The 16,714-nt window shown below is 45.1% G+C and overlaps 1 protein-coding gene across 3 annotated transcripts in view; it reads right to left on the reverse strand.

The window, feature by feature from the left end:
• The window catches only part of LOC119395643 (probable ATP-dependent RNA helicase DDX20), a 219,111-nt gene that overhangs the window by 44,379 nt on the left and 158,018 nt on the right, over window positions 1-16,714 (reverse strand). For all 3 annotated transcript variants that reach the window (XR_007416477.1, XM_037662626.2, XM_049416716.1), the window contains one exon: window positions 14,552-14,653. Coding sequence is in view for 2 of the 3 variants with exons in the window: in XM_037662626.2 (XP_037518554.1) it covers window positions 14,552-14,653 (102 nt within the window). In the remaining variant the exon portion in view is untranslated. The remainder of the gene's footprint in view (window positions 1-14,551; window positions 14,654-16,714) is intronic.

Here is a 16,714-nt window from a genome sequence, read left to right on the forward strand (position 1 = left end):
AGCGTACGCTATTAGAAAACTCCCTAATAGGTGACAACAAAAGCGCACTGCACCACCGTTCGCTGCCACCTCGTGCGGGACCGCCTTCAAGAATGCGTCACAAGCACCGAGAAACCTTACCGCTCGGACACTAAGTCGTCAAAAGCACGCGTGTACGGCGCTGCAAGCATAGCGCCGTTGTAAGCGTAATAATTTTGAAACGCTCTTTCAAGTCGCAACCATGTGCTATAGGACGGTCGTACGAGAGAGCCCGAATCAGCGCTGCAGCAAACGAACAAACAAAAAAAGGCTTTGTCGTGCGCACATCAGGCACTATTTACGACGGCACTGCATTTATTTCTTCCTTAGCGGCGTTGGCGCAAGCCAGGAGATGCAAATTTGAATTTGGTGGTTTATGCCTACTACCGTTTAATGCGTAGTTATGCCACGTTCACGGCAGGTATGTTTTCGCGAGGTTAACGCATGCAGCCGGAAATATTCGCTCTATCCACACGAAAAATACTCACCTTTGCTCATTGCGGGCGAACACACGCAGCAGCGTCGACAACACTGTAGCTAGCAGAGGAACAAGCTATGCACTTGGCTAAAACACGTTGGCGGGCTAGTTGGTTTGCATCCATGAAGAGTGGTAAGCGCGACTAGACAGGGACGAAGAAAGAAAACAGACAAGGACACAGCGCTACTTTCAACTGATTTTATTTTCGCTCGAACCGATAAATATATACCGAGCGAGCGGAAAACAGCAGAAACAACAAATAGACAATCAGTGGTCATATCGCTGAACTGAACACGTGTACAGGGCAATATCACAGCACATCAAAAGCATTAACGCGACAAAGCAAGATATTGCAACTCTTTTTGTGAAAGCGAGAGGGAAGGCTGACTAACGCACATCTCTTCTAATCTATTAATCTCATAGGCCTCAACAATTTCTCTAGTCATTTTACTATGCGCCTTATATAGGATACAGGTGTTTTCAAACAAGGGCATGCAGCCACAATCTCGGCAATGAATGCCCAAATGACCTGAGATTGCTTTTGTGACGTTATAGTGATGCTCTTTCAGTCTCTGGTTAATACATCTGCCGGTCTGACCAACGTACGTCCTTTTACACGAAAGCGGAATGGCGTAGACAACGTTGCGAGTACAGGTTACAAAAAGTGTTCGGTGATTAATAGGACATGCATTTACCTTGTTACTCTCTGAATTTACCTGGTGACATAATCTCTGTAGACGGTCAGGAGCGGAAAAGACTACGTCCACCCCCGACTTTCTCGCCCCGACTTTGTTTGAAAACACCTGTATCCTATATAAGGCGCATAGTAAAATGACTAGAGAAATTGTTGAGGCCTATGAGATTAATAGATTAGAAGAGATGTGCGTTAGTCAGCCTTCCCTCTCGCTTTCACAAAAAGAGTTGCAATATCTTGCTTTGTCGCGTTAATGCTTTTGATGTGCTGTGATATTGCCCTGTACACGTGTTCAGTTCAGCGATATGACCACTGATTGTCTATTTGTTGTTTCTGCTGTTTTCCGCTCGCTCGGTATATATTTATCGGTTCGAGCGAAAATAAAATCAGTTGAAAGTAGCGCTGTGTCCTTGTCTGTTTTCTTTCTTCGTCCCTGTCTAGTCGCGCTTACCACTCTTCATGGAAGCTATGCACAATAAAGAAACTGACAGTGAACAATCCCGCTGCGCGCTGCATATGCCACTTGATAGTTTTCGCTACGCGACAGTTTACAGTAGCGCCAGAACACTCAGCCTACTGAGAAGCAGCAAGCTAGCGGAGCGGCAGCACATTTTGGGGGGGGGTCACACATATCTAAAACCGCTCATAGGCGATTATCACAGCACTATGAAAGCCTCCATTACAAAGGCGCGTAGAAGGACACGCTTGGGTGTGTTAACGTGTTCTGCGAACATATCCCTGGCGCTGCTTCTAAAGTTACGTTTTTCCATGCTCAACTGACGCGGGCTTGAAAATTCTTGCTTGTGAGGCCGTTTCAGTGCAGTTCGGCGCAATTTCTGCAATTTTTATGCTTTTGGAGCAGCTTGGCGCAGGAAAACAGAATGGTATCAAAAATGTGCAATATGCGCTGCTGTCTCACCCCTGGCTTTGTCGCAAGGCGCAGTTCAGCAAAAGTCAGCTGTTCTACTTCACCATGTTCGGGGAGTGGGGGGGGTTGTAGTGTCAATACTCCCAAGACCACGATATCGTGATGATAGTGGGGGAACACTGACCGCATGGGGTTCTTTAATGGGCATTGTTACATTTCACCCCTTCATAATGCAGCCCTCATGGCAGGAACCAAACGAGCGCCCTCCTACTCACTAGTGTGACTCCACAGCCGCTAGGCCACCAAGGCGGGTGTAAAAGCTTTTTTTTTTCACAAAAAGAAATGGAAAGAAAAAGTTTGTTTAACATGAGAATTGAACCTAAGCCATTAAGTCACAAGCTCAACTCAGGGGTGGAAGTGGGCTTGAGTGTTTTGGAGCAGCTCAGGGAGCAGGAATAATGCTGTTTTGGAGCAGCTTTGGAGCACCAAAATGTGTTTTGGAGCAATGCAAGTTCGTTTTGGAGCAGGATTCTAGGGTCAAACATCACTGTTGTTTAATTTTTTTTATTTCTGGTAAACACGAGAAATTCCAACGATTTTAGAAAACATTCAATACTGATGGACCAACAACGCTTAACACAAATGACATATATATATATATATATTACACACACACGCGTAGGTGTTATCATTAAAACTAGGGGTGCGCAAATATTCAAAATTTTGAATAATTTTCTAATAGTGTTTGCTATTCAATTCGATTCGCACTGGAATTTTACTATTCGAACTATTCGAACTTCCCAAAAACAAGTACAGTCAATATCCAATTGAAAGTGACCCCTTCAGATTTTTAAAGTGCTTCACCTCTTTACATCCCGGTAATGCGGCAAAGTTGCCTTTCAAGCTCCGTTATGGTCGAACTTAGCCGAGAGACAGTCAACGTCCGATTGAAAGTGGTCCCTAGAGTTTCAATATGCTTCACCTCATCACACCCCCGCATTGTGGCAAAGCTGCCTTTCATGCTGCGCTGCGGTCGCAAATGTACTAACTCAAGAAAACGCTGGTTCCAACATGGAGGTGAAAGATGTGGCAGAGGTGGGGGCTCAGTTTATGCTGTTTTGGATCTGAAATTCGAAAGTCCGAAAAATCAAGCCGAAGCTCTTTAGCATCCAAAATTTCAGATGCTCTTATATATCGACGTCTACGAGGCAGATTTGGAACTCCAGACTTGAAGGGAGCACACCCTTGTCCGCAACATCAGTTGGGCTTCCACTTAAGTTGAAAGAGGAGGAGAGGCTGAGGAAAGTGCATCTTTGCCTATCACGTGTGAAGTGTTGTTGGCAACACTTTGGTTGCACCAAATCATGTACATAAATAGAATTCGGCCTTTACATTGCCTCATTCTTGATAAGACAACTATGAAACACTACCTCGCCAGTGCTTCATCAACCTAGCGAAAAGAAACACTTTCACGTTGCTATCTCATTAGAATATGCTTAGGAATCCTCTCCAACCTTTTTTTCTGCAATTTCGCTTCGAAGTATTCGAGAAATATTCGATTCAATTCGCACTCACACTTCAATATTTGAATTTGCTTCGCACCCAAAATTTTGCTAATTCGCACAGCTCTAATTAAAACATCACAGCTGTGATAGAGCAATGACTCAGGAACACGAGATAAGCGATGTTCTGAACAGCTACACTTGACTAGACTCACAAATGAAAGACCTTAATGGTAATGAACGTTTTTTCAGCATCGGCGTTTTCGCGCCGCGTTTGCCAGGTTGCTACATTTTCGTCAAAAGCCTACGCCGGCTTCAAGAAGTTCCTTCGAAATGCGCGGAGGTCAGCGCCGTCTGGGGGCACTGGAAGAAACCAAAGAAACACGCGTCTGCACCCTAAACTGCGCTTGTCGGACGAGCGGGCGATGTGCCGCGCGAGGCGTTTTCTTTTCTACTTCGAGTAGGAAGACGCCGCGGCACGATTTTGAGATTGTGTTCGTCAAAATGACGCGCGCAACCCTCCGACCACGTGTCAGTCGCGCATGAAATCAAGCCATTCGGGACCCAACAGCGCGATTTCGCGAAGGTATTCGTCAAAAAACACACGTGTCCCTCCAAACGCGCCAAAAATTGCGCCATGCGGTTCAACATTTTCCCTTCAAGTTCCCTTCCAAGATTTGTCAATTATTGGTGTCGGTTATATGTACGCAAATATGGTACTTGAGATGCGATGATACTAGATGTCGCAAGCGCACAATTTGTATCCCGTGGTTCTGTTTTCGTACTACCTCACATTCGTCTTTTCAGTAATAAACGTTCCAAGTGTCTATCTTGTCGTTCCAAGTGTCTATCTTGTTCTTTTTTGTATATCTTCACTCGCCGCCTCATATACCAAGCCACACAAAGCAACGGCGGCGAGCGGCATGTCATGTTGTGCTGCAGATGGTACGAGCTACAGCGTACTCGACAACGAGCCGAGCGCAGGTTTTGACAAGCCAAAATCAAACAACGTGACTGATCGCACTAACGAGACAAAGCTCGTCGCCGCACGAGCGTGTTTACATGCGGCATTTATAACGTCTAAGGGCTTGTGTGCAATGCAAAAAATTCTGCACATGGAGACCACGCTCTCATTAAAAAAAATGAGTTTCGGAAATGGTCCAACCGACTAACACAGACCGAAGCCCTGTGAGTGGTTTCGCGGTTGGTAGTGGCTTCATTGACCGCGAACGGATACAACAAATTTTTCTCTTTCATGCAGACTTAAGATTCTGGCAGCAGCGGTGGAGAAGCCTGGACGTCTTTTAACTTCTTCGTCGTGTATTTGCAGTGTCTGCGCAGATGATACGCAAGCATCAAGTACGCTGTCATCCTTGGCTGCAGACAAACGTGGCCACCATCAGGGTCATCTCTCGTTGACGCCCCTTTCAAGCGAGGGCAGCGACACCGCTTCTGGCGCTGGGATTGTGCCTGCCTTTTGCGCGTTATTCTGGCAGCAGCGGTGGAGAAGCCTGGACGTCTTTTAACTTCTTCGTCGTGTATTTGCAGGTTAGTTCTACATTTTTAGAACTTTATCCTCTAGTCGTTCCTGCCACTGCTGCTGCCAGACTGTGCCACTGTTTGACGTTTGCCGAGAAAAATTGTCATGACGCGTGACGTTTGTCTAGCATGTAAGAAGACAATCAGCAATGACTGTAATAGGATCACTTGCTGTGAATGCGATTACATATACCATGCAGGAAAATGTTCTGGTACAAATGACACATTCTTTAAAGGGAAGAATGAGGTTGCGAGAAAGACGTGGAAGTGCCCGACGTGCTCCTCAGCAAGGTTAAGGGGCAGCTCAGCTACTGCAAATGCCGCGGCGGATGCAAACGAAACTCTGGGCTCTACTGCAAAGACAGGTAGTTCGAGCAATCTAAGTGTGCATGCACTTGAGTCCAGACTCGATGATATAACAATACGTCTGGACCATCTTGCGCAACTACCAACCCAGTTCAATTGCATGGAAGAAAGCATGAAGCTCATGAATTCAAACTTTGAATCTCTTCTGATTAAATGCAACAAAATAATGACGGAAAATGCAACCTTGCGGAAAGATAACGAGACCCTGCAGCGACAAAATGAGGAGCTGTTAAGCCGTGTTATGTCCTTGGAGCAATATTCAAGGGGCAACAACGTTGAAATCAAGGGAATACCTGTGACACGGAATGAGAACTGTGAATTACTAGTTCAGAAACTTGGAGAGCAAATTAGTTATCCCATTGATTCTAAAGACATTGACGTTTGCCATCGAGTCTCTCTCGCGCATAATGCCACTGAAAAAAACATAATCGTTCGGTTTGTCTCAAGGAAAGTCAGGAACGAGTTTTATCAACGAGCGAAAAAAGCGAGACTTTCCACGGATGTACTTGCCTTTTCCTCCGCAAGAAAACAGCCGATCTACATAAATGAGCACCTCACCCGGGAAAACAAGAAATTGTTGGCTGAGGCACTTAAACGGAAAAAAGAAAACAAGTGGATGTTTGTTTGGACGGAACAAGGTCAAATCAAGGCACGGAAAGCACCTGATAGTCCTGTTGTGCGTGTTACTTGCGAGGCTGATCTTAGTCGTATCAGCTAGATTACGAGTCACAGACGGCATCATGGCGTATCTCTCAGTGGACGATTTTAATGCTTCGACAGTTTCTGAAAATGTGCTGCTGGGCGCACACTTCAATGCGCGCAGTTTACGGAAAAACCAGGACGAAATTGGCAACTTTATTGGCCTAATAAACAAAAAGTTCACTTTTATTGGCATATCAGAGACATGGTTGTCTGAGAATGAAGTCGGATTGTACAATAAACCTGGTTATAAGCTGGAAGCAAAATGTCGTACAACCCACAATCAATCTAGCATGGCTCATGGTGGTGCTGCCCTGTACATAGATGACAACATTATGTACAGGCGGCGGTTTGATGCTGAATTTGTAACACCTCATTGTGAGTCAGTGTGGGTCGAGGTCGATAAAAGTCAGTCGCAGCTGTCACAGAACCTTATTGTGGGTGTAGTATATAAGTCGCCTTCTGCATCTTATCAGGGCTTCTGTGAAAACCTTGACTCAATTTTTAATACATTCTTGAGTTCTAATGCTCGTGTGATAGTAATGGGCGATGTCAATATTGATGTAAGTGATGCTCATTCCTCTTCTTGTTATGAGTATGTCTCGTGTTTTACTAGTTATGGCTATTCACAACTTGTAAACAAACCAACACGAGTAACCGAACACAGTAGAACACTTATAGACCACGTGTTGTCGAACACTCCAGTTTGCAAACGTGCAGAAGTTCTTGATGTCAGTATTACCGATCATTACCCTGTGCTTTTTGTAATGTCAAACTGCCTGAAATCAAGCAAGAAGTGTTTTACGCGGACATTATTCAATGCGGGCGTATTTGTGCAAAATGTACACGCGATTGATTGGTCTCCCGTATACTCTTCAAGCTGTTCTACCGAATCTTACAACACATTTGTAGACAAGTTTACAGAAGCAATATCCAACGCATCCACTACTCACCGCGTGCGCAGTAGGCATACGATTCCGCGAGACCCTTGGGTAACGGGCGCGCTGTTACGTTCCATTAAAACAAAATATAACATGTATCGAAAATTGAAACGTCAACCTTATAACACTTCCTTGAAGGAAAAATACTCTAGGTACTCGCAATATCTTAATACAACGCTTTATGTAGCAAAGAAAAATTATTTTAGCAACTGTGTTCAACAGAACGGGAACGACTCGAAAAAAAACTGGAGCCTTCTCAACCAGTTTCTCGGACGAGACGTAAAACAACACCCACCAGAGAAAATAATTTACAATGATGCCACGTACAACACTGCCGAAAGTATATGTCATGCTTTTAGCGCATATTTTTCTTCCCACACTGCATCCAAAGACAAAGCTTTTGATGCAACATATATACCCCACACAAATGCTTCCTTTTACCTTTATCCTACAGATGAACTTGAGGTTGCTTCAGTTATTTCAAGCTTGCGAAACACAGCCTCCGGAATTGACAATGTTTCTGCGCATGCCGTTAAACTTGTCACAGATATCGTGTCACCAGTTCTCGCTCATATCGTCAATACTATATTCGTCACGGGTGTGTTTCCAGCAAGGATGAAAATTGCCAAGGTACTGCCACTGTACAAATCGAAGGACAAAGAAAGGATCGAAAATTATCGTCCGATTTCAGTGCTGCCATTCTTCAGCAAAATACCTGAAAAAATATTCGCTTCCCGGCTGCATGACTATCTGGAAAAGCACAATATTCTTTCTCGACACCAATTCGGTTTCAGAAAAGGTCTGTCCACGCAAACTGCAGTTTCAACATTTACAGATATAATTCGTAAGTCAATAGACAATGGCTATCTAGTGGCAGGACTGTTCATAGATTTCGCAAAAGCCTTCGATTCGCTAAATCATGCTATATTAAACGAAAAATTACTTCGCTACGGAATTAATGGATTACCTCTGACATTAATTCGTAGTTACTTGGAAGACCGGCAACAAATTGTTCAGCTAGGAGATTCTCAGTCCGACAGCACCCTTATTAACATCGGCGTTCCCCAGGGGTCCATACTTGGACCTTTATTTTTTCTACTGTATATAAATGACTTGCCTTCACAACTTTTGTGTGCGACCCCTGTGCTCTATGCAGATGATACTAATCTTATAATAGCTGATACTGAGGAATCCAGCCTAATCAATAAGCTTAACTCTGAATTAGAAATATTGCACCAATGGTGCAACTCGAACGCTCTTCACTTAAACCCAACGAAGACCGTTTTTATTTTATTCCACTCTGAAAAAAAGAAAACGTCTATTCATTCTGACGTCATTTACAATAACCATCCCATAAAACAATCTAGCGAGACAAAGTTTCTTGGTGTTATAATCGACAAACACTTAAAATTTCGCCTTCATGTGCGCTCTGTAGTTAACAAAACTTCATATGGCTTGCATATACTTTCAAAATGTCGCAACTACTTCCCTCCCAACATACTTATCAACCTTTACTACGCATTTGTTCACTGTCACATTAGTTACTGTATAGGGATCTGGGGTTGCACATACAAAACTCATTTGTCACCAGTGTACACGCTTCAAAAAAGAGCCCTCCGCATTTTAGGACCGAACAATATACACATTAAGAGTGAAGATCTATTTAAACGCCTCAACATCCTAAATATCTATGATCTGGTAACATACAACATTGCCTCAATCATGCATCAAATTATCTATGAAAAACTCGTCTTGACAACAGTCTCGCTTCACCACTCGCATCGCACTGCTGTGAATGTATCGCGTCGTCGTCTTATTCTGCCTAAGGTAAATACTAATTACGGTCGCTCTACACTAAACTTTAAGGGTACATCTCTTTGGAATAAACTCGATTGTAACCTAACCAGTATAACAAATTTGAAAACATTTCTAAGAAACCTAAAGCACTCCCTTATTGACAATCCATAGCACACTTGCTCACAGTTACCTTTTTCCCTCCCTTTTTTTCCCTCTTAAGATGCCTTGTATATTAAGCATTCCTCGAAAAATTTGTAATTTGTGTGAAATTTTCTTTTGTACTATACTTGTTTGCTATACTTAACTCAGACACTTCTGTTCGATCTTATTACAATGTGTATAATAACTGCTGCTATCGATGTTTTTTACTAGAGCTAACTTCGGTAGGGACCCTTTAACAAATTTGTTGGGTCCCAAAAGTGTGTTTTTTGTAACCAATACATGTGTTATGTTAAATAAACTTTCAAACTTTCAAGACACAAAATCAATCTTACACACTCAGCTATACAGCTGTTTCCTTAATACAAAGTTTCTAAATAATGGTCGCGCGTTTACGTCCGCGGCAGCTGCTCGCACTATCCTCATGGCTTCACATCAAATTAAATATTCGCAGTAAATAGAACATTTTCGACAATATGAAGCGTCAACGCACATACTTTTATTCATGTTCGCAATCACAGGCCACGATGACAGCAACCGCCTCGTGCGCGCAGAGCGCCAAAAAACTCCGTTGCCGCTGGCATCACAATCGAAATATGGCCTCACAACTCACTTTCTTGTAGCTAGCTCCTGTACAGGCTCCCTAGCATGCTTGCTAGCTTTTTTGCGCCTCCAACAACGTCACGAGAGCGCGCCAAGTGATGTAATGATGATATAAGCTCGCATAGGCGCGCCATGACACAGATGACAGCCGCACATAAAGGCACCAAACGTAGCCTCGGTGATCGGTTCCGGAAGCGCACCGGAGCCCATCGCAGAGGCCGTGCACCAAAGACCACTTGGGAGCAGTTTCGGCGCAATAATGCGTTTTGGAGCAGGATGGCGCAGCAGAAGCGAATTGGCGCAGCGTGGCGCAAATGGCGCAGCACTTCCACCCCTGTCAACTAAATATAGCACAGTCATGCGCTTCCTGTCAAGTACAGACATTCTTTTGAGCAATAACATATTTTGTGCCAATAACATGCAAGGGTACTGTTTTCAACGTAAATATGTACCGTATTTTTCGGTGTATAAGCCGCAGCTTTTAAAGACGATAGTCTTTCTTGGGGAACTTAAACGCAGAAATTTTGGTCTGTCTTTCTGTTCGTTTGTCTGTCACCCGATTCAGCCACCTGGCCAAAGTTGAACCACTTGGTAGACGACGAATAGAAACAGCGCTAGACACGGGACGAGAAGAGGACACATACACGGCGCTGATGTATGTGTCCTCTTCTCGTCCCGTGTCTAGCGCTGTTTCTATTCGTCGTCTACCATGCAGCACCAACCAGCCCAATCAAGCACATTGTTGAACCACTTGCTTACCGCCCACCCATCTTGAACTGGTGCGGCTGTTCATACTTGTGAACGTTGTCGATAAAAAAGTAAATATTGCGCGTACCTGAGATGCAACATCACTAGGTAAGTCGATTAGGCGATGTGTTCCTTTAACAGAAAATACATAGATACGCAATTCTAAAGACCCTAGTTTCTTAAGCTGCGCTGAAAATGCGACGCGCCGACGAAAGCCCTCTGCCACGGAGAAAGGAAAGAACTTTCCTCCTCCGTGCCCTCTGCACAAGCTCGTATTCCCGACGTATTGCCAGATGGCGCCCATATCTCACGCAGCGAGGGGCTTTAACAGCGTAGAGTTACTGCATATGCTACCTTTAGGTAGCAGAGTTGCGCATCTGTCTTTTAAACGCCACTAGCAACCATGTGTTGCAGAGAAGCTGACGCTGGGGCCAATTTTTGTATTTCTCGATGGCGCCGCTGCAGCGAACTGGATTGACACTAGTCATTCACATTAAAGTAAATTACCGGTCTTCGACACGCCAAACATGTCGGCCAGTGACCCGGTAGGCATGTCGTCTGCAAAAACGGAGTGAGTCTTCGCGACATAGCCATGGTTGCTAGCCAGACCTATGCGCAACTCTGCTACCCAAAGGTAGCATATACAGTAACTCTAACGCAGCGCTCATCTATCGTCTTTCGACGACATTTGCAGCGAAGCACGCAGATACGCGGCCAATTTTTTTCTGAATTTTTCATCGGTGCGTCTTAAACAACGATGCGACTTATATACATTCAAAACCGGGTTGGGTGCCGCGGCTTGGGTGGCTTGAATACTGCGGCCAGGCTGTTAGCGTCGAGCCGGCATCAAATGACGCTTCATCGTGTGCCGCCTTCTGTCGCGCACAGAAACCACATTTCAAATGAAAATAAGATTAACGGTAAGTAAACACCCTAGAAATAATGCAGATGATGTAGTTTTGCACACAGAAAAAATTATCAAAGAGGGCTGACAACGTGGAGGTATTTTTTAAATTATAAATTATGGAAAGCAACTTTGGATTTCAGACCCGCTTCCTTTGCCGTCACTTCCGTCTGCCATAATGTGTTCATTGCACCCACTGTGTCACTGTTGCTGCGCGTGTCGCATGTGTTGTGCATCGTAGCCTAGAGCCAGTAGAACCTCGCTAACCATGGCGCCACATGGAAAGCAAAGTCGGCGAAGCTATGAGGCCAAGTTCAAGCTGCGCACAGTTTAATTTGCTGAGGAACACGGAAACCGAGCAGCAGGGAGGCAATTCGATGTCAGCAAAAAAATTATCCAGGACTGGCGCAAGGCCCACAGCGTCCTCCGCACGATGAAGTCAACAAAGAAAGCCAACCGCGGCAAGAAGGCACGCTGGCCAGGGCCCGTATTCTCAAACGATCGCAAAAGGCGATAGTATCGCATCTGGTGACGTAGAATTTGATGCGTTCAATAAGTAAAAAAAAACACTTGCCTGTGACGTCAATTTCGCAACTGGCCGTTGGTAGTACGAATGTCTCACAACACAGGAGTGAGCGCACCGTAAGCGCAGAGCAACCTGAGTGCGGCGTTTTCGAGCGTGTGCTGCTGCTTCTACGCAGTGGCCAGGCTTGGCCAGCTTGGCTGTGGCTACTTGAAGTACAAGATGTGTTGAAAGTGCTTTCAACGTTTTTTTGTTCGATTATTTAATGCACAGTATAATATTTAAAGAATGCAACTTTGCGTGAAACGTATTTTCGTTAAGAGTTTAACACGGCGTACTCGGAGAGTTCAGCTGCAGCGTGCCGCCGCAGCGACATCGTCTCAAGATCTCAACATGTTGCCGGCTCGCGATAAGCCACGCGAGCAACACACGGTTCATGTTCCTGGGACGTTCAAACCACGCAAAAACACGCGCTGGCAAAGAACAAGTGCTGATAGCACCCCAAGATAATGCTCGATGAAAGCTTTAGCGTAAAAAATGCTGCATATATCCACCGAGGATTGAATACTAGAAGTTACCGCCTACGTCACTGAAATGCTAGACTTCACCACGAACCGACGGTTAACGGTGCCTTCGTTTATTGCAAATATGTCGAGAGCACCGTCGAGCACCATGACGCAAAATTGACGTCGGCGGAATTACCACATGGCGCCCTAACTTTTCCGGTTTGCTCAATAGCCAATCAGCGCGCACCAAAGGCGATACTTTTGCGATTGTTGCCTTTTCAGAATACGGGCCCAGACCTCGAGCATAGTCTGCGCACGTGGTTGCTGCAACAGCGAGCCAAAGGAAGAGGGCTGTCAATAGTGCAGCTGCGCCTGAAGGCGAAGGCTCTGGCAGCGGAGACCAATGCTACAGGATTTAATGGTGGTCCGTCGTGGTGTTTCCGCTTTATGCAGCGGAATCAGCTGGTCATGAGAGCCCGGACGACGGTGTGCCAGAAGCTGCCCGATGACTTTCAGGCACAAATGGTCAACTTCAGCTCATTCGTGAGAGAGGAAGTTGCGAAGAATGTCAGCGCGAGCCACATCGTCAACATGAATGAAGTGCCGCTGACATTCGACATCTCGCTTGGGAGGAGCATCGCCGAGAAATGCCAGAAAACTGTCACGGTGAGGACAACAGGCCATGAGAAATCCCACTTCACCGTTGTGCTCCCCTACTGCGCGGACGGCACAAAGCTGCCTCCCATGCTTATTTTTAAGCAAAAAACCTTGCAAAAGGATATTTTCCCTTCTACAGTGGTGATTCAGGCGAACGCAAAGGGTTGGATGGATGAGGGAATGATGAGTGTGTGGCTTGACCGCTGTTTCTCACGTCGACCAGACAGATTCTTCCATGTGAAGCCAGGAATGCTGGTGATGGACAGTATGTGGGCACATATCACCGACATTGTCAAAAAAAAAAGATCAGTTCAAGGAATTGTATGCCAGTGATTATACCCGGCGGCATCACGAAGATGCTTCAGCCGCTTGACATTTCTGTCAGCCGCAGCTTCAAGGCAGTTCTGCGACGTTTGTGGGAAACATGGATGCCGGAGGGACAGCACAGCTTTACAAAAACGGGGCGCATGAGACGTGCAGAGTTCGGCGAAGTGGAAAAATAGGTGAGTGAAGCTTGGGAGTCAATTTCTGAGAAGACCATTGTGGCGGGCTTTCGCAAGGCCGGGTTGATCCCCTGCGCTGCCAATGGCGATGTTGGAGAGTCCCATTCGAGCGCGTCAGAGGACGACAGTGATGTGCCAGCAGTACTACAACCAGAAGTAGCTGCATTGTTCGTGAGCGACTCAAAGGAAGACGACTTCGATGGCTTTGATTAAACGCCACCATGCTATTGGAATAATAAAGGTACTTCTGAAAGTATTGTTTTTATGTACGTTCAGAGGCGCTCGCATGCGTGTCTGCCAACAGCTGGAAACATGCAAAAGCGGCGGCTGCCACAAGCATGCATTTTGGCAGTGCATTTTCACGATGCGATGCCTTAATGTCGGTGGTCGGATGAGCAGGTGCGTCTTGTACACCAGTGCGACTTATATATGTTTTGTTTTTCCAGAAAAACTGCCATTTCGAGGGGGGCGCGTCTTATACAAGGGTGTGACTTATGAACCGGAAAATACGGTAGTAAAATAACATACGACTGGTGGAAAAAAGTTACCTCTCTTGTTCATTCTAAAAAGAGAGGGCGTGCAAACACGGACACAAGAAAGAAGTCAGGACACCACAGCGATAGGAAGAAACGTGTCGTAGGTATACAGTACATTCATTCGCCCTGTCTTTTTAGAATCAGTACTTACCAACTAGCTCAGCTCTCTGTTATTCTAATGCCTCTCTTGATTACTCAGTATTTGATTCGTATTCGAAGCTATGTATTCGTATCCGATTTGTATTCGAAAATTTTGATATTAGCACACCCCTACCTATAAGCCTAAAACTAGCAGGTCTATGCGCCTGCAGCTTCCTTAATTGACACTTTCTCACAGACTGGTGCTTGCAGGATGCCAGGGCCTCTCTGGTTACAATGCTTTCTCATCTTCAGAGCCATCAAATACGTGCGGAACATTCAATTCTTGCTTGGCTCTATTTTTAGAAGAAGGGACGAGCAGAACACACCCCTAATATGCCATTGACAACAATGAAAGTGCAATGCCACCCACCTGGCAGTGGCTTTATGTCCAAGTTGAGGGGCGCACAGAGTGTGCGAAGCTGCTCCAATTCTTGGAGTCCCGCCACCAACGTCACTGCCTGGCCTGCTGTGCCTGTAAGCGTACAAGGCGATCACCACACACCTTCCTACACCATAATGAAGCAAAGCCTGCCAAAAAAACAACCAAGAAGGAGACAAAATATTACATACAAGGTGTTCTTGTTTTAGACAATACAAATTTTTTATAAAAATCTTATGACAGTAAGGCTCCTGTCGTTTTCGCACACGAACTCTACGTCGAAACAGAAATACTTTGCCGCAGTTAAAATAACACTGTTGTGACTAATTAACAAAAACTCGTTAATTAACCTTTTAATTATTGCGAAATTGTAGTGTGTGCCAATTCATGGCATTAGAAATCATAAAAGCTGCACGTCGTTCAAGGTATTCGTCGTCAAATTTCAAGGGGGAAATCGAAACTCATTGTGCCTGGTGCGGAAGCGCAACCGTTCTGTTACGTCAGATCGGAACTGCCCGTGACAAGGCAGTGACGAAATTTGAATGAAGGCGCGCCACGGCCGTATGTTTTCGTGAAAAGCTGAGAGTCATCTCACTTGTGTTGGCCTATCACCTTACCTTTGCATGTAGTGTTTGGTGCTTATCCATTTCTTTCAAACTGTGCACAAGTTTACTGCAATGTCAACCTTTTTCTTTGTCTGGGCAGCATAAAACTGAGGGGCAGCCACTGCGGCACTTCTACTTGCAGACAGGCGAAATCGTTTTTTGCGCCTCTTTATAGTTTTTTAAGAAAGAAACAGATAAGCACCACCCATCGCATGCAAACAATAAGCTGTCTACTTGTGTATCTCAAAATGCTTGCCAATTTTTCTGACCAGATTCTGCTTCAGCGCGCCTTCATTCAAATTTCGTCACTTCCCTGTCACTAGTCGCCCTTGAAATTCGATGATGAATATCTCTAACTACGTGCAACTTTTATGTTTGTAAAAAATGGGTATGCCATAAATTAATAAATTATCATGCACCACAACTTTCTAATGTAAACAACTGCACTCTAGTCAATCATTAAAAAGCTAATTAACGAGTTTTTGTTAATTAGTCTAGTCAATGTCATTTTTGCTGCGGGAAAGTATTTCCGCCTCGACATAAAGTTCATGTGCGAAAATGAAAGGAGCCTGACTGTCATAGAATTGTTATAAAAAAACTGTATTGACTAAAAAAAAACACCCTATATAGGTAGTATAGTTCAAAATCCAAAGTAATGGTGGTAGCCAACAGATGGAAATACAACGTGCTTTTGCTGACATTTTGATAGGTGAACCTAGTTTTGTTAAGGGTGCCTCTGGGGCGTTAGTTTTAAAGGGGTCTGTTGTTGATGTTGCATCACATGGTTCCGCTGTCAGCCACAACAGTAACACCACATAACGTGACGTCAACGCTTCTGCTTCAAAGAATTGATTACCCTTCCCATATCTAAGTTATAGAGGAATATGAGCTTCAGTACTGTGCACAGATGTGCTCGAGCATGCAAGCTGCTTAACACTTTCGTGACCGTGCCTATTCCCATCGTTAGTATGTTAACGATGATTTCAAATTCAAGTTTTGGCGTTCTCTGAGTGCTTCTGAACAGCTAACGCCACCCAAAGGGTAAAAGAGCGTGTTTGTTATCAGTTCCGCTTGTGCGTTTCTTTATTCCGTCGCGGAGAGATTTTTAAAGCTTGTTCGCAGTCGGGCACGTGAACGCTCATTGTTTAAGCCATGGCGTCGACGTTGCTCATGGATGCTCCACGGAAACGGCGAATTTCAACGAATTCCGATTAATCTGGGCGGGAATCTCTGGATGATGGTAGCAGCACAGACACAGAAGATGACTTCGATTCGTCACACTTCAGTACGGACGGCGAAAGTGCATCAAACCGCCCCGGAACATCAGCAGCTATCCCCCGGTAAGTTTCATCTTCTCCTCGGGCTGTTTTATCGCTGCTGTGCGTCATTGTAAACGTATCGGGTGCACGCTAAAGGTCACAGATCTTATCTGCAAAGTGTCAACTTCGTTCGGGCGCGAGTATTTGGCGCCGGCTGCAGAAAGAGCGGAGTTCTCTCCGCGAAGACGGCGTGGAGTGGACCTTGACCTAGCACTCCAGAGTGCCACGCG

This window comes from Rhipicephalus sanguineus, chromosome 6 (genome assembly GCF_013339695.2).
Source record: "Rhipicephalus sanguineus isolate Rsan-2018 chromosome 6, BIME_Rsan_1.4, whole genome shotgun sequence".
Taxonomy (NCBI): Eukaryota; Metazoa; Arthropoda; class Arachnida; order Ixodida; family Ixodidae; genus Rhipicephalus; species Rhipicephalus sanguineus.